General features: G+C 38.5%; 1 protein-coding gene across 8 annotated transcripts in view; it reads right to left on the reverse strand.

The window, feature by feature from the left end:
- Window positions 1-12,872, reverse strand: part of LOC122726330 (calcium-binding mitochondrial carrier protein SCaMC-1-like) — a 50,998-nt gene that overhangs the window by 17,330 nt on the left and 20,796 nt on the right. For all 8 annotated transcript variants that reach the window (XM_043963992.1, XM_043963989.1, XM_043963995.1 and 5 more), the window contains 3 exons: window positions 10,847-10,934; window positions 2,904-3,015; window positions 1,101-1,259 (listed from right to left, as the gene is read on the reverse strand). In XM_043963992.1, the coding sequence (XP_043819927.1) occupies window positions 1,101-1,259; window positions 2,904-3,015; window positions 10,847-10,934 (359 nt within the window). The remainder of the gene's footprint in view (window positions 1-1,100; window positions 1,260-2,903; window positions 3,016-10,846; window positions 10,935-12,872) is intronic.

Genomic DNA, 12,872 nt, shown 5'->3' on the forward strand with positions numbered 1-12,872 from the left:
GCATGTTATCATAGATGGAGAACTGAAAGGTTCCTCAGAGGCTTACTTTATAATACAACCCCTCTCATTTTCCTGACTGACCAACTTCTATGAAAGAACTGGTATAAATGATATCAAGAAAATATTTAATCATAAAATTAGGTAAACTAGTCATAAATTCATGTGGCAGATAGGTGGCACAGTGGATAGAGCTCTGAGCTTAGAGTCAAGGAGAATCGTCTCCCTGAGTTCAAATCTGGCCTCAGACACTAAAAGTGTAACCCTGAGCAAGTCACTTAACTCTGTTTGCCTCACTCATCCATAAAACAAGTTGAAGAAGTTGACAAACCGCTCTAGTATCTTTGCCAAGAAAACCCCAAATGAGGTCACAAAGAGTCAGACATGACTGAAAAATGACTGCACAGTCATAAATTCTGACTGAGCCTCTGAGAACACACCAATCCCCTACAGGATACAAAATAACAAGTTTGGTAAATCACCCGTGGAAGATCTGTGGAAAAATAAGGACACAAATGAAAACATTTGAGAGCAATGAGGCATGGAGAGGCTGTGATCTGCATGGATAAAGGAAAGAGGGCCTGCATTTATAATGTAACAGATTCACTACATAAAAAAACATGAAAATTATTCTTCAAAGAAGCCAATATTTCAGTCCCCAAGCAATAAAAGTCTGGTTCTTGTGGCTCCTACCACAATTTCTTTTCTTTTCTTTCTTTTTTTCTTTTTTTTTTCTTTTTGGTAGGACAATGAGGGTTAAGTGACTTGCCCAGGGTCACACAGCTAGTAAGTGTCAAGTGTCTGAGGCTGGATTTGAACTCAGGTCCTCCTGAATCCAGGGCCGGTGCTTTACCCACTGCACCACCTAGCTGCCCCTCCTACCACAATTTCTAATAAAATGCTTCATTTACATAGCCCAAGTGTCATACATTAAGAACCATATTAAATTATATTTAAACCCACACTAAATTGCATTTCCCTAATAAAATTAAATGTGCATATTAAAAGCGTTGCTGGGATCTGAAATACTTCTTTTACACAGTACCAAGCCCTTGTCATACTACTTGGAAACACAGACAGGTGAACCATAACCCAACCCCTACCTGCATAATGATTTTCAGACGATCTAGGGGTGCTGTACAGGTTCTCGAGACTGCCCCAGCTATCCCACCTGACAGCAGGCGTCTCCACCACTTGCCAGATTCTCTTTCCTCTTTTGTGAAGTCATCAGGAATAGTTACGCTATCCCCTATGTCAATCCCCTAAATGAAAAGAAAGTTACCATATTTAAATTAGAAATGAACTATCTCAAGAAGGCAGTGTGAAGTTGGGGGGAGGAGGGTAGGAAGAACTTAAAAGTCAGAGAGCCTGAGTTCAGATTCAGCTTCAATCACATGCTTATAGGGTTCCAGTGAGGGGGACAGACTTAACTGTCATACAAACCACCTTAGGGTTGCCTTATTGGTATAACGTTTGTCCGGTTTTTCTGCACAGGCCAAAAGCCATTTATTGGGGCCTAGCTATCTTCTCTTACTTTAGCACATAGAACCTGGATGTAGCCTTAAATTAGGAAGTAGTTTGGGCAAGTGGCTTCTGTGTTATTCCTTACACTCTTAGTTCCTATGTCCTATTTATTGTTACTTTACACCATGCTACTTACATACTTACTATACTACTGGGCAGGTGGTGATGGGGACCATAACAAGAAACAATTTCCATACAACTGTCTAATATGGTGCAAAGCACTATACGAAGTATTGGGAATATAAAGTTAAATAAAATATAATCCCTGTCTTGAAGGAGCTTCCAATCTAGTTGGGGAAATAAATAAAATCTGCACAGAGAAGCATATTGTCAAATAGAAGAGGACAAGCATATGAGCATAAATCAAAGCAATATCAGTTCACATAGAACTGGGATTAATTTCAATTATAAACCCTCCCCCTTGTTTAAAAAAAGCACTATTTTCTTTCTATATAGATTAATTTTCCCCTACCTTACATAGGACAGGTAATATGGATCAAAAACCTTGACAGCAATATCTTAATGATTCTTGCTGATGCCACACATATTATCAGGATGTAATTTTTGGTTAATATATTATGTATTTTATAAATTAAACTTCTCTTATTCTTTGGAATGGTTTGTACCCAAGTTCCAGATTCTGCTTTGCAAATTTATTTCCTGCCATTGACCCTTATGTTGTTCAGTCGTTTCAGTTGCATCCGATGCTTTGTGACCCCATTTGGGGTTTTCTTGGCAAAGATACTGGAGTGGCTTGCCATTTCCTTCTCCAGTTCATTTTATAAATGAGGAAACTGAGGTAAACAGGGTTAAGTGACTTGCCTAAGGTCACACAACTAGTAAGTCTTATGAGACTGGATTTGAACTCAGGTTAGCACTTATCCACTGAGCCACCTAGCTACCCCTATTGTCCCTTTATACTTGGGGGAATTTCAGAGGAACCAGATTAAGATACAATTTTAACACAATGTTCTCTGAAGGAATATCTACCCTGTACGCATTCTTAACCTGAGATCCCTGACTTTAAAAAAAAATTGTTAATTGTCTGATAACTGTATTTCAAATTAATTGGTTTTCTTTGAAATCTTGTTTATTTTAACTGTATGCATTTAAAAACATTCTGAGAAAGGGTTCATAGGCTTCCCAAGACTGCCAAATGGGACCTGTGACACACAAAGATTAAAAATCCCTGACTAGGGATCACAAGGAAGAATTGGAAACCATATGCCCTGGTCCCTGGCCTCATCAGCCTGACTGCCACAGTCCCAAATTTGCTAGGTAAGGGGATTGCTCCACCTCACTTCCTCTGGGTTCCCTACACTATAGCTATACCTGTAGCTTTTAGCATAAAATAAACAGGCTAAAATACAAACCACACTTACAGTAGACCGTTTCCAATACCGTGCGATTTCCTCAATGTTTGCTGCTGGGTTAAATAAAAAATAATCCCTCCATTCATTCCAGTCCACTGACATTGTCCCATCAGTATCAATGCTGAAACAATAGTAATAACAACATCAACAAAATAATACCATGCTTAAAACTTATGCCGTAATTCATAAAGTTAGCATCAGTGATCCCTCTAGATGGAGAACAGTTCTATATAATGTATTCACGGCATATGCTATGGTTCATTGTCCTTGAACCACTTTCATTTCTACATTCTCTCATCCCTTTCTCTTCTTGGAATTCCTTGCTCCCTTCAGGGCTCAGTTCAAGAGATGCCTCCTACCAGAGGCTTTCCCTGATTTTTTCTAGTTGCCAGTATTCAGCACCCTGAAATAACTTTGTATTGTCTTTGTCTGCATTGAGCATTTACTCACCTGTGTGCACGTGAAAACTGAGCAGAGACTCTGTCCCATGGTTTTTGTTGTGTTCCTAGGACCTGGCACAGTGCCTGGTACACATTAAGCCCTTTAATAAATGCTCGTTGAGTAGAATGGAACTCTTTCTCTTACCTCTTTACCTGTGGTAGCTGTTATTTCCCCAACTTTAGAAGGATTTCATACATCTGCCTTCCCTTTCTGAGCTACAGGTATGGAAACCTGTACCTAGTCCTGGTCTCAAATGACAAGGAACCATTTGGAAACAAACTAACGACCCCTTGAAGGAATTATAGACAATTCTCTGGCATCAGGGTTTAATGAAGAAAGGAGGGAAATGTGGCCAAATCCATCAAGATTTTCAAGTCTTAGTGGACTGGAAGAAAAGAAAGTTCTGTTCTGTGAAGTCACTGCTCTAGAACCTTCTTCTGCACTACTAGCATTAATTATACAGTAATAATTAGTAATTAATTAGTAATACAACAATACAGCAGCATTGTTGATGCAACCTCATCCTGTACCATTCAGAATCAGCACCAGCACCAGCAAATTCTAACAGTTCTTGCCAAAAACTCAAATATATACTCAAATGCTTTAATGGGTCAGTAGTCTCATCAATTCAAGAGATCCTTTTGGAGGGGGGGGGGGGGAATGAGGGTTAAGTGCCCAGGGTCACACAGCTAGCAAATGTCAAGTGTCTGAGGCCGGATCTGAACTCAGGTCCTCCTGAATCCAGGGCTGGTGCTTTATCCACTGTGCCACCTAGCTGCCCCCTCAAGAGATTCTTTTATGAAGATTGTAACCCACCCATGCCTCTCCATCCTGAGTGACTTATCTAAGTCCTCCCCAAAGTTCACCACTTGGAGGCCCACCCAGTGTGCCAGAGGCTCATCTTCACTTTCTCTCAACGTCTGGAGGATAGCAGGGTGGCACTCTGGCTGTCCATCTGTTGTCCCTCACTTTTTCCATGTTATCAGTCCATCTTCTCTTCATTAATAGCAAACAATGGGCAAGAATACATCCCCCTCTTTTATGATTCCACTGATATCTATTATCACAGAAGGATTAAATAGGATTATTTCTGTTGTAACATCTTCCAAGGATTATTGAATTGTAATGGAATGTACTAAATTTGATCATTGACAACGCTATGCTAAGGTTTAGTAAAAAATCCAGCAATTCAGTTAAAGAAGAAGAATCCAGCTTTCCAGACCAGAATCCAGCTTCCTCCTGATGACATCTTACCACTCCAAGAAGACAAGAGAACTGAGAAAAGACTTCCAAAGACTTAATTATTTTTTTACTGTTTCATCAAGGAACACCTGTTCCTAGAAGAAACAAAGGGGGGAATGTGATAAAATAATGGGATTTAGCAGATACTCAAAGACCCACCTGGAGATTAATCAAGACTGATTAAATCAAGTGAGAGTGATTGACTGCTGATTAAGCCTACTTCAAGTTAATTGGATTGTATCAAGTTAATTGGATTGTGATCATACCTGGTTATCCCTTAAGAAGGTGTAATTCTCAGAAACTAGACTGTGAACTCAACTTGAGAACACCTTCAAAGACAATGGATTTGGATGATGCCAACCAATAACCTTGAAGCAGTGTGTAAGGACCGCCTCTGTTCCAGATCTATAAATAAGCTTCCAAAAACAGCTTGGGAGGGAGTAGGAGTAGCTTTCTTTTTGCCTGCTTGGCGGGACTCCTGACGGCGCGGCACAGACTCTCTCTCTCCAAAGGTGGTCTTTTTCGGATTGGTGAGTTTTTATAATGAATATAGACTAAGCTTAGACTTAAGACGATTTGTATTGTGTTTCTACTTTTCTATCCTTCTAACCAACATCACCTTGTGACTATCATAAATATAAATAAAAAGGTCTATCTAGAAAATTAAAACCTGCTTCCATTTACTAGTTTGGGAGATAAATTAAGGGAAAGGTTAAGTAGGGGAGATTTATGATCTAATATCCAATTTTAAATCTCACAGAATGATCTTGATATGGTGGAAGAGGGGTTTTTTGTTGTTCATTTGTTTGGTTTTGGTTTAGGAGGTAATCAATAAACAGTAAGTATAACGATGTCTTCTGTACATCTTTCTGTCAGTTGCGAGATGATAAAGATACGATCCATTTTTTAATATCATTTGTGAAAGCCTGCTTGTTCTCTAATACCCTTCAATTGATATATAGATAACCCTCATAAGCATAAAATGAGAGAGTAATCATATAGGTCAGTAGTTCTTGACATGAACTGGAAACCTTTTTTTTTTTTTAATCAGCAAGGTGTGAGATTTTTTTCTGTATCTCTTGTAACTTCCCCTCCTTTAGACACCCTACAAATCAATTCCTCAATGCCCTCTCAATTATATCATCTGCCCTCTTTCTCTCCCCGCACCAGTATGAATCTTTTCTCTATATACTCGACCTAATCTGGCTGCTTTACCCATTTTTGTTCACCTTAGTTCTAATTATAGTTCCTCTATTAAAAAAAACAACAAACAAAACAAAACTGAGGGACTGTGATGTTAGAGTTTAAGCGTAGTGACTCCACTATCCTTGATGGAGAAAACGTTTCTGTAATAATTTTTGCAGATATTTTCCTTTTTCTTCTCTTTGTAATCCCCTTTCCATTTTCATCCTTGAAAATGCCATTGGGTAACTTTGCTTAGTTGGATATTTTTGCCAAACTTTCTTGAGACTGGTTTTACTCTCCAACTGTTTCTCTCTACTCTATAAGATGATACTGCTCAAAATCATCAATCATTCCGCTTTTTAAAATTTTGTAAAGGGCAGCTAGGTGGCACAGTGGATAAAGCACTGGCCCTGGATTCAGGAGGACCTGAGTTCAAATCCGACCTCAGACACTTGACACTTGCTAGCTGTGTGACTCTGGGCAAGTCACTACTTAACCCCAGTTGTCTCACCAAAAAAATTGTAAATGAGTTTATATTTTAACCCATCTCTCTCCATTTGGCAAATAAGTTAAATGCTTTCTGACTAAGACAATTTCTAGGTTGCTGGTTTAACTTCTGAATGAAATTATTATAGTCAGCATTAATATCATTTCTGTTATCCATTTCCCATTAATAGCTTGCTTAAATAATTCAGGGTTAAATCTTAATTGCATACCATATCTTTATCTCATTATTCCTAACATGGTAAAACCTGCCATAATTTGCATTCTACTGGCATTACTTTTGAGAACTCAGAATTATCTCCAGACCACCATGAGGCCCCATAAGGACTCTTGTAAAGCCAATAATGGCTTTTGAAATATTCTTTTGCACACCGTCAAAGAAAAGGCCTTGAACTCCCAGTATATTCATGGCTCTCTCAGTCCAAGATAAACCTTATCTAATTATAGCTTTTATTTGAAAAAGAGCTTCTTCACCTTACAACTTTTTTAATAATGTTATTTTTGTCCAAAAGAAGAAAGGTGCTACTAACTTAAAAATTTCCCTGCAGCCCTAGATTGAAATACTTTCAGCTTACATCCACCCAACATCTAGCCATCCACCCAGGCCATCTCACCTTCTACATGTCACCACAGACCTGCCTCTCCTCCACCATATCTAATACCCTCCACACCAAACCTAAGACCTGCACCTCTATACCCAGACCTTCTAGAATCCAGGACAAAACCCTGGAGGAAGTTAATCCTCTCATTTCTGGAGCTCCTGACCCTACGGTCCAATGGAGAAAATTTATGACTGAGTGTGTGCAAACTAGCCCACTTAGGCCATTATATCTACTAGAGCTAGCCATGCAGTCATCCAGGTAGGCCATATCACCAACTCTCTACCACCAGTGGAGTATCTCAGTTCCTTTTCCACACTCTCCTTTATGTATGTGGTCTTTCCCCATAAGAATGCAAGCTCCTTAAGGTCAAAGATTGTCTTTTTTATCTATCTATCGATCGATCGATCTATCATCTATCTTTCTCTCATCTATCTCTCTCTGCCTGTCTATTTACTTATTATCTCTTTCAATATTTGTACTTCCAGCATTCATCATGGTGCCTGACAACATAATATGTCCTTAATTTTTTTTTCCTTCATTCACTGTAAGGTTCTTATTGTACTAAAGAAAAATGCCCTAGTGAATTGTTAATTGTGAAATTAACACAGAGAAAATTGCCTTAGTGAAATGCTAGTCGATCAACAATTATAATCTGCATTCAGAACTATGTATCAGTGAGAGATAATCATAAAAACAAAGTTCCAGGCACAGTACCTGCCTTTAAGGAATTTACAATCTCACAGAACAAAATCATGGAAACACAAATAAAACCGCAAAAGTGAAAATAACAAAGCTAGAAGGACAAAGAAGGGAGACAAAGAGAATGCGGTAGGTAAGGCAGGCAGAGAAGAGGTAGAGGAAATCTCATGCTCTAGTGGTTGGAAATTTGAGAAAACCCTAAAAAGACTTTTCTGCTCAAGAGAATAGCCTTTCCTGTACTCCCTGACAACAAGGCAGCTGTCTCTTATAATGGAATAATCAACACTTACAAATGGGTATGGGCCTGAGAAACTAGCAAAACATCCAGAAAAATAGCCCAGGATTGATTGCTCCATATAACATTTGTGGCAACATGATATAATGAGTAGAGAACTGGCCCCTGAGTCAAGAAGACCTGGATTCAAGACCTCTGACACCCCCTAGCTGTGTAACCCTGGGAAATCACTTAATTATCCAATGCTCCAAACAACCCTTTATGACTAGAAGCAGCAGCACAATCTCACCCTCTAGAAGCCTCTAAGGGAAACAGAGATCTATCTCCCCCTTCCACTTGGACCTTGAGCTGGCTGTCCTCCGAGACGGTAGCAAATACTTCTGACCAACATATGTCTGCCTGTTTTATCCCTTTCTTGATACTGATAATCAGAGGGCTGTAATGCTCTGCTCTTGTATATATCAAGGAGATCGGTTAACCATGGGAGACACCTTGTTGAAGGAGAAACCTTCAGGATGCATTTGTCTCTACCAAATTAAATGGGTTTTTTTTTTTAGTAATCCACAAATAACAAGTACAGTGTGATCTCATATTCTATGTGCCTTTCAGCTGTGACTGAAAATGTGACATTTTTTTCTAACTAGACCAGCAATTTCATCCCTACACGCACACACACACACATACACACTCTTATGTAAAGAACTTACATAGAGCACTAGGAAACACCCTATCTCCTATCCATGCAGTAAGCACACATGTGACTGTGAAGATGCTGACCGCCATATATATTTTTTGTAAAAGCCTACCTGTGGGGCAGCTAGATGGCGCAGTGGTTAAAGCACCGGCCCTGGATTCAGGAGTACCTGAGTTCAAATGCGGCCTCAGACACTTGACACTTACTAGCTGTGTGACCCTGGGCAAGTCACTTAACCCCCATTGCCTGCAAAAAAAAAAACAAAACAAAACACACACACACACACAAAAAGCCTACCTGCTCCCTTATCATCTTTTCAGTGAGGATGCCCTCAATTTGTATAGAATATCTTCACAAAAGTTTTATAGAGAGAAGTAGGCAAATGAGTCAGTAGTAATTAGTATCTTCTTGATCACTTTTCATAAGAAATGGGTGTTTTACTTTTCCCCACTCTCAGGCTATTCAAAGCTGGTTTTTAAATAAGTGTGTTCCATGGATAATTCAAAGGTAAAATTATTTTTCCATACACAATTCTCTTTTTTTAAGTCATCTTACTTTATTTTTTTTAATAATAAACATTTTTATTTATAGTTTGGGGTTCCAATTTTTATTCCTCTTTCCCTTCCTCCTCTCCCCCTTCCCTGAGGCGGCCAACAATCATTCATACACACACACATACACACACACACACACACACACACACATACATACACTATTCTCTTACGAACCACAAAGTAGAGAGTATTATTAGGTCAGGTATCTTCCTTGAAGTTTCTGAACCACCACTAACCTTTAACTGACACAGACAGAAGTCACTTTGCTTTTGAAGCAAACCCCCTCTTTCAGAGCAAAAGCCTCATCCCGAGCTTGTTTGGAACATTTCTTCTGGTTGTTTGGAACATTTCTTCTGGTCTACGGAAAGCCTGACCTCCTTGAGGTTTGTTTTGGCTTTTTTGGTGAGGCAATTGGGGTTAAGTGACTTGCCCAGGGTCACATAGCTAGTAAGTGTTAAGTGTCTGAGATCAGATGTGAACTCAGGTCCTCCTGATTCCAGGGCCAGTGCTCTATCCACTGCACCACCTAGCTGCCCCAGGTTTCCCTTAGTTTGAAGAGGGAGTAGAAAGGAATACAAGGGGAAGAGACTGGTTTTTTTTTAATAGCCTAAAGCCCTAAACTCTATGGAAAGTCAATGGAAAAGAGGGAGATTGAGAGGAACTAAGGAGTGCTACAGTTCAATTAGCTAAGGATTAGCATAGGGAGGAGACAAGAGAGTGCAAGGAAAAGGTGTTTTTCCCTAGAGCAGTAAAGAAGGATAACAACAATTAGGGGATTAGGGGATTGATTGGAAGAAAGACCAGAGGAACAGGTTAGCCAAAGAGAAGAGAAAGTTCTAAATTTCTAAAGGGCTTTAAGGTTTGTGATATGCTTTCCATAAGTTTTTTTCCGGCCTACCCTCATCGACCAGCAGCTTTGGGTTGATGTGACTTAGTTTGGGCCCATTCTGATCAAGCTCCCCAGGTTCTCAGCCGGTTGTTTACATTTTCCAAAAGCATGGGTCTGATGACTTTGCCTCTGCACTCCAGAATAAGCTCCAGTGGCTTCCTGGGCCCTTCAGTTCAAATATAAAATCCTCTGTTTGGCATCAAAACTCTTCACTCCCTTGTTTCTCCAGAGCATTCCAGTCTTCTTATGCTTAGAGTCTCCTCCAAACCTTCCACCATTCAGCTACACTAATGCTTGCTGATGCTGGCGAACTACACCCCATCTTCCATCTCCCTTCCTATGAACTAGCTACCTCCCATGCCTAGAATTGTCTCCCTCCTCTCCATTCCCTCTTAAGTTTCCCAGGTTTCAGCCGTTCAGATTCCCATTCCCTGCAGGGGACCTTTCCCAGTTACCTCTATGCTAGTGCCTTCCCCTTTGAGATTACCTTCCATTTACTCTGTATTTATCTTCTATATAACTAGTTATTTACGAGTTGTCTCTCCCATTAGACTATTTGAGAGCAGGGACTGTTTTTACCCTTTTTTGCTTAACTCAGTCCCTGGCGCATAGTAGGGGCATAACAAATGCTTATTGACTTATTGATTGAGTTTGCATAGTATCTTTTTAAAGTCCAGATACACACATATTTATGTATGAATATTTATGCACATACATTTATATACATGTATATTTTATACACACAGAGTCAACCCGATAAACAATATAAAGAAGTCAAATATCTTTTTCACAAGATGAAGGAAAAAGAAAAAAGGACCATATTTCTACAGACCACAACTTCTATTATGGAACACTGAAATTAAAGCTTTTTTAAAAAAAAATATCAAAAATTAAAATCAGGGCTAACCTTTGAAGAATTTTCTCTGCCTGTCGTTCAGAAATATCTATGCCTAGTATCTTGAGCGACTGGATAATTTCTGAGGCTTCAATCATTCCTTTAAAAGAATGAAAAGAAACATGTCATTTGAAAGCCTTTGAAAAGACACTGATGCCAACATTTTATGAGTATTGTTATAACAGTCTATACAATTCCAAGAATTATGATAGTGCCTGGACTTTACATGCAAAGGTTAAATAAAACATCAAGAGTGAACACCCCATTTGAACTTCTAGGGAACCATCGAAGAAAACAATAGGCTCCTTTTTTCACACTTTTATTGATATCTTTTGTTTTTACATCACCTCCACTTCAAAATGTATCCCTCCCCACCCTTCCAAGGGTGTCATTCTATATAACAAAGAAGATAACAACACAGTTCAGCAAAACTAACCAAAACAATAATGAAGTCTGACATTTAATTATATGCTGTGTTTCATATACCCACGGTCCCCAACTTCTGTGAGAAGAACACACACACACACACACACACACATACATATATATTTCTCAGCTGTTCATGGCACCCATACAAATATTAGTCATGTAATAAAGCATAAAAGCTTCATAAATATGTAATATCAAACATACCCTTTACTGACCACAATACAATAAAAGTAACATTCAATGAAAGGACTTTGAAGAAAGTATTAAGAAATTAATTAGAGACTAAGTTACCAAATCCTTAAAAATTGATGGGTATGGGAAATTTAATCAAAGAAACATATAATAGTGAAACAACAAACCAAAAACTCTTGGGATGCAGCCAAAGAAGTACTTAGAAAAAAAACATATCTCTAAACACATTCATCATCATGAGAGAGAGAGAGAGAGAGAGAGAGAGAGAGAGAGAGAGAGAGAGAGAGTTGAAAATACAATTAGAAAATAATTAGAATCATTCTCTTTTGGGTCTTTTTCCCAAGGAGATCATAGAAAAGGGAAAAGGACCCACATGTTCAAAAATAATCTATAGCTGCTCTTTTTGTGGTGGCAAGGAATTGGAAATTGTGGGGTTGCCCATCAGTTCGGGAATGGCTGAACAAGTTGTGGTATATGAATGTAATGGAATTCTATTGTGCTGTGAGAAACAATGAGCAGGAGAAGTTCAAAGAAACCTGGAAGGACTTGCATGAATTGATGATGAGTGAGATGAGCAGAACCAGAAGAACATTGTACACAGTATCATCAACATTATGTGTTGATCAACTGTGATAGACTGGATTCTTCTCACCAACACAATGGTACAATAAAGTTCCAGGGGACTCATAATGGAAAAGGCTCTCCAAATCCAGAAAAAAAAGAGCTATGGAATATGGATGCTGATTGAACCATACTATTTCTTTTGTTTTTGGTGCTGTTGTTTTTCTATTTTGAGGTTTTTCTTTATTGCTCTGATTCTTCTCTTATAGCATGACTGATGCAGGAATATGTTTAATGTTGTTATGTAGATGTAGATGTGTATATATATATATATAAATAAACATATATGTGTGTGTGTGTGTATATATATATATATATATATATATATATATATATATATATATATATATATATATATATATATAAAACATGTGTGTGTGTATAACCTATATTGGATTGCCGGCTGTCCTGGGGAGGGGGGAAGGGAGGGGAGGGAAAGAGAAAAATTTGAAATTTGAAATCTTATGTAAACAAATGCTGAAAGCTATCTCTACATGTAACTGGAAAATAATAAAATACTTTTATTTTTTAAAAAAAGAAAATAATTCGAAAACCAACAAACCCCAACTAAACACAAAGGCAGAAATTCTGAAAATAAAACAAGGGATTAATAGAAATGAAAGCAAAAAAACTAGTGGAGCCAAAATGGTGAAGCATAGGCAGTAGCATTCTGGCTAAGCCCTCCCAACATTCTCCTCTAAACAACTTAAAAATAACGTGTCAAATTCTAATTCTAAAGCAGCATAACCAACAAAAGCAGCATTTTTTCAGCCCAGGACAACTTAGGAGAGAAGAG

The sequence above is a fragment of the Dromiciops gliroides genome, chromosome 4 (genome assembly GCF_019393635.1).
Source record: "Dromiciops gliroides isolate mDroGli1 chromosome 4, mDroGli1.pri, whole genome shotgun sequence".
NCBI classification, from domain to species: domain Eukaryota; kingdom Metazoa; phylum Chordata; class Mammalia; order Microbiotheria; family Microbiotheriidae; genus Dromiciops; species Dromiciops gliroides.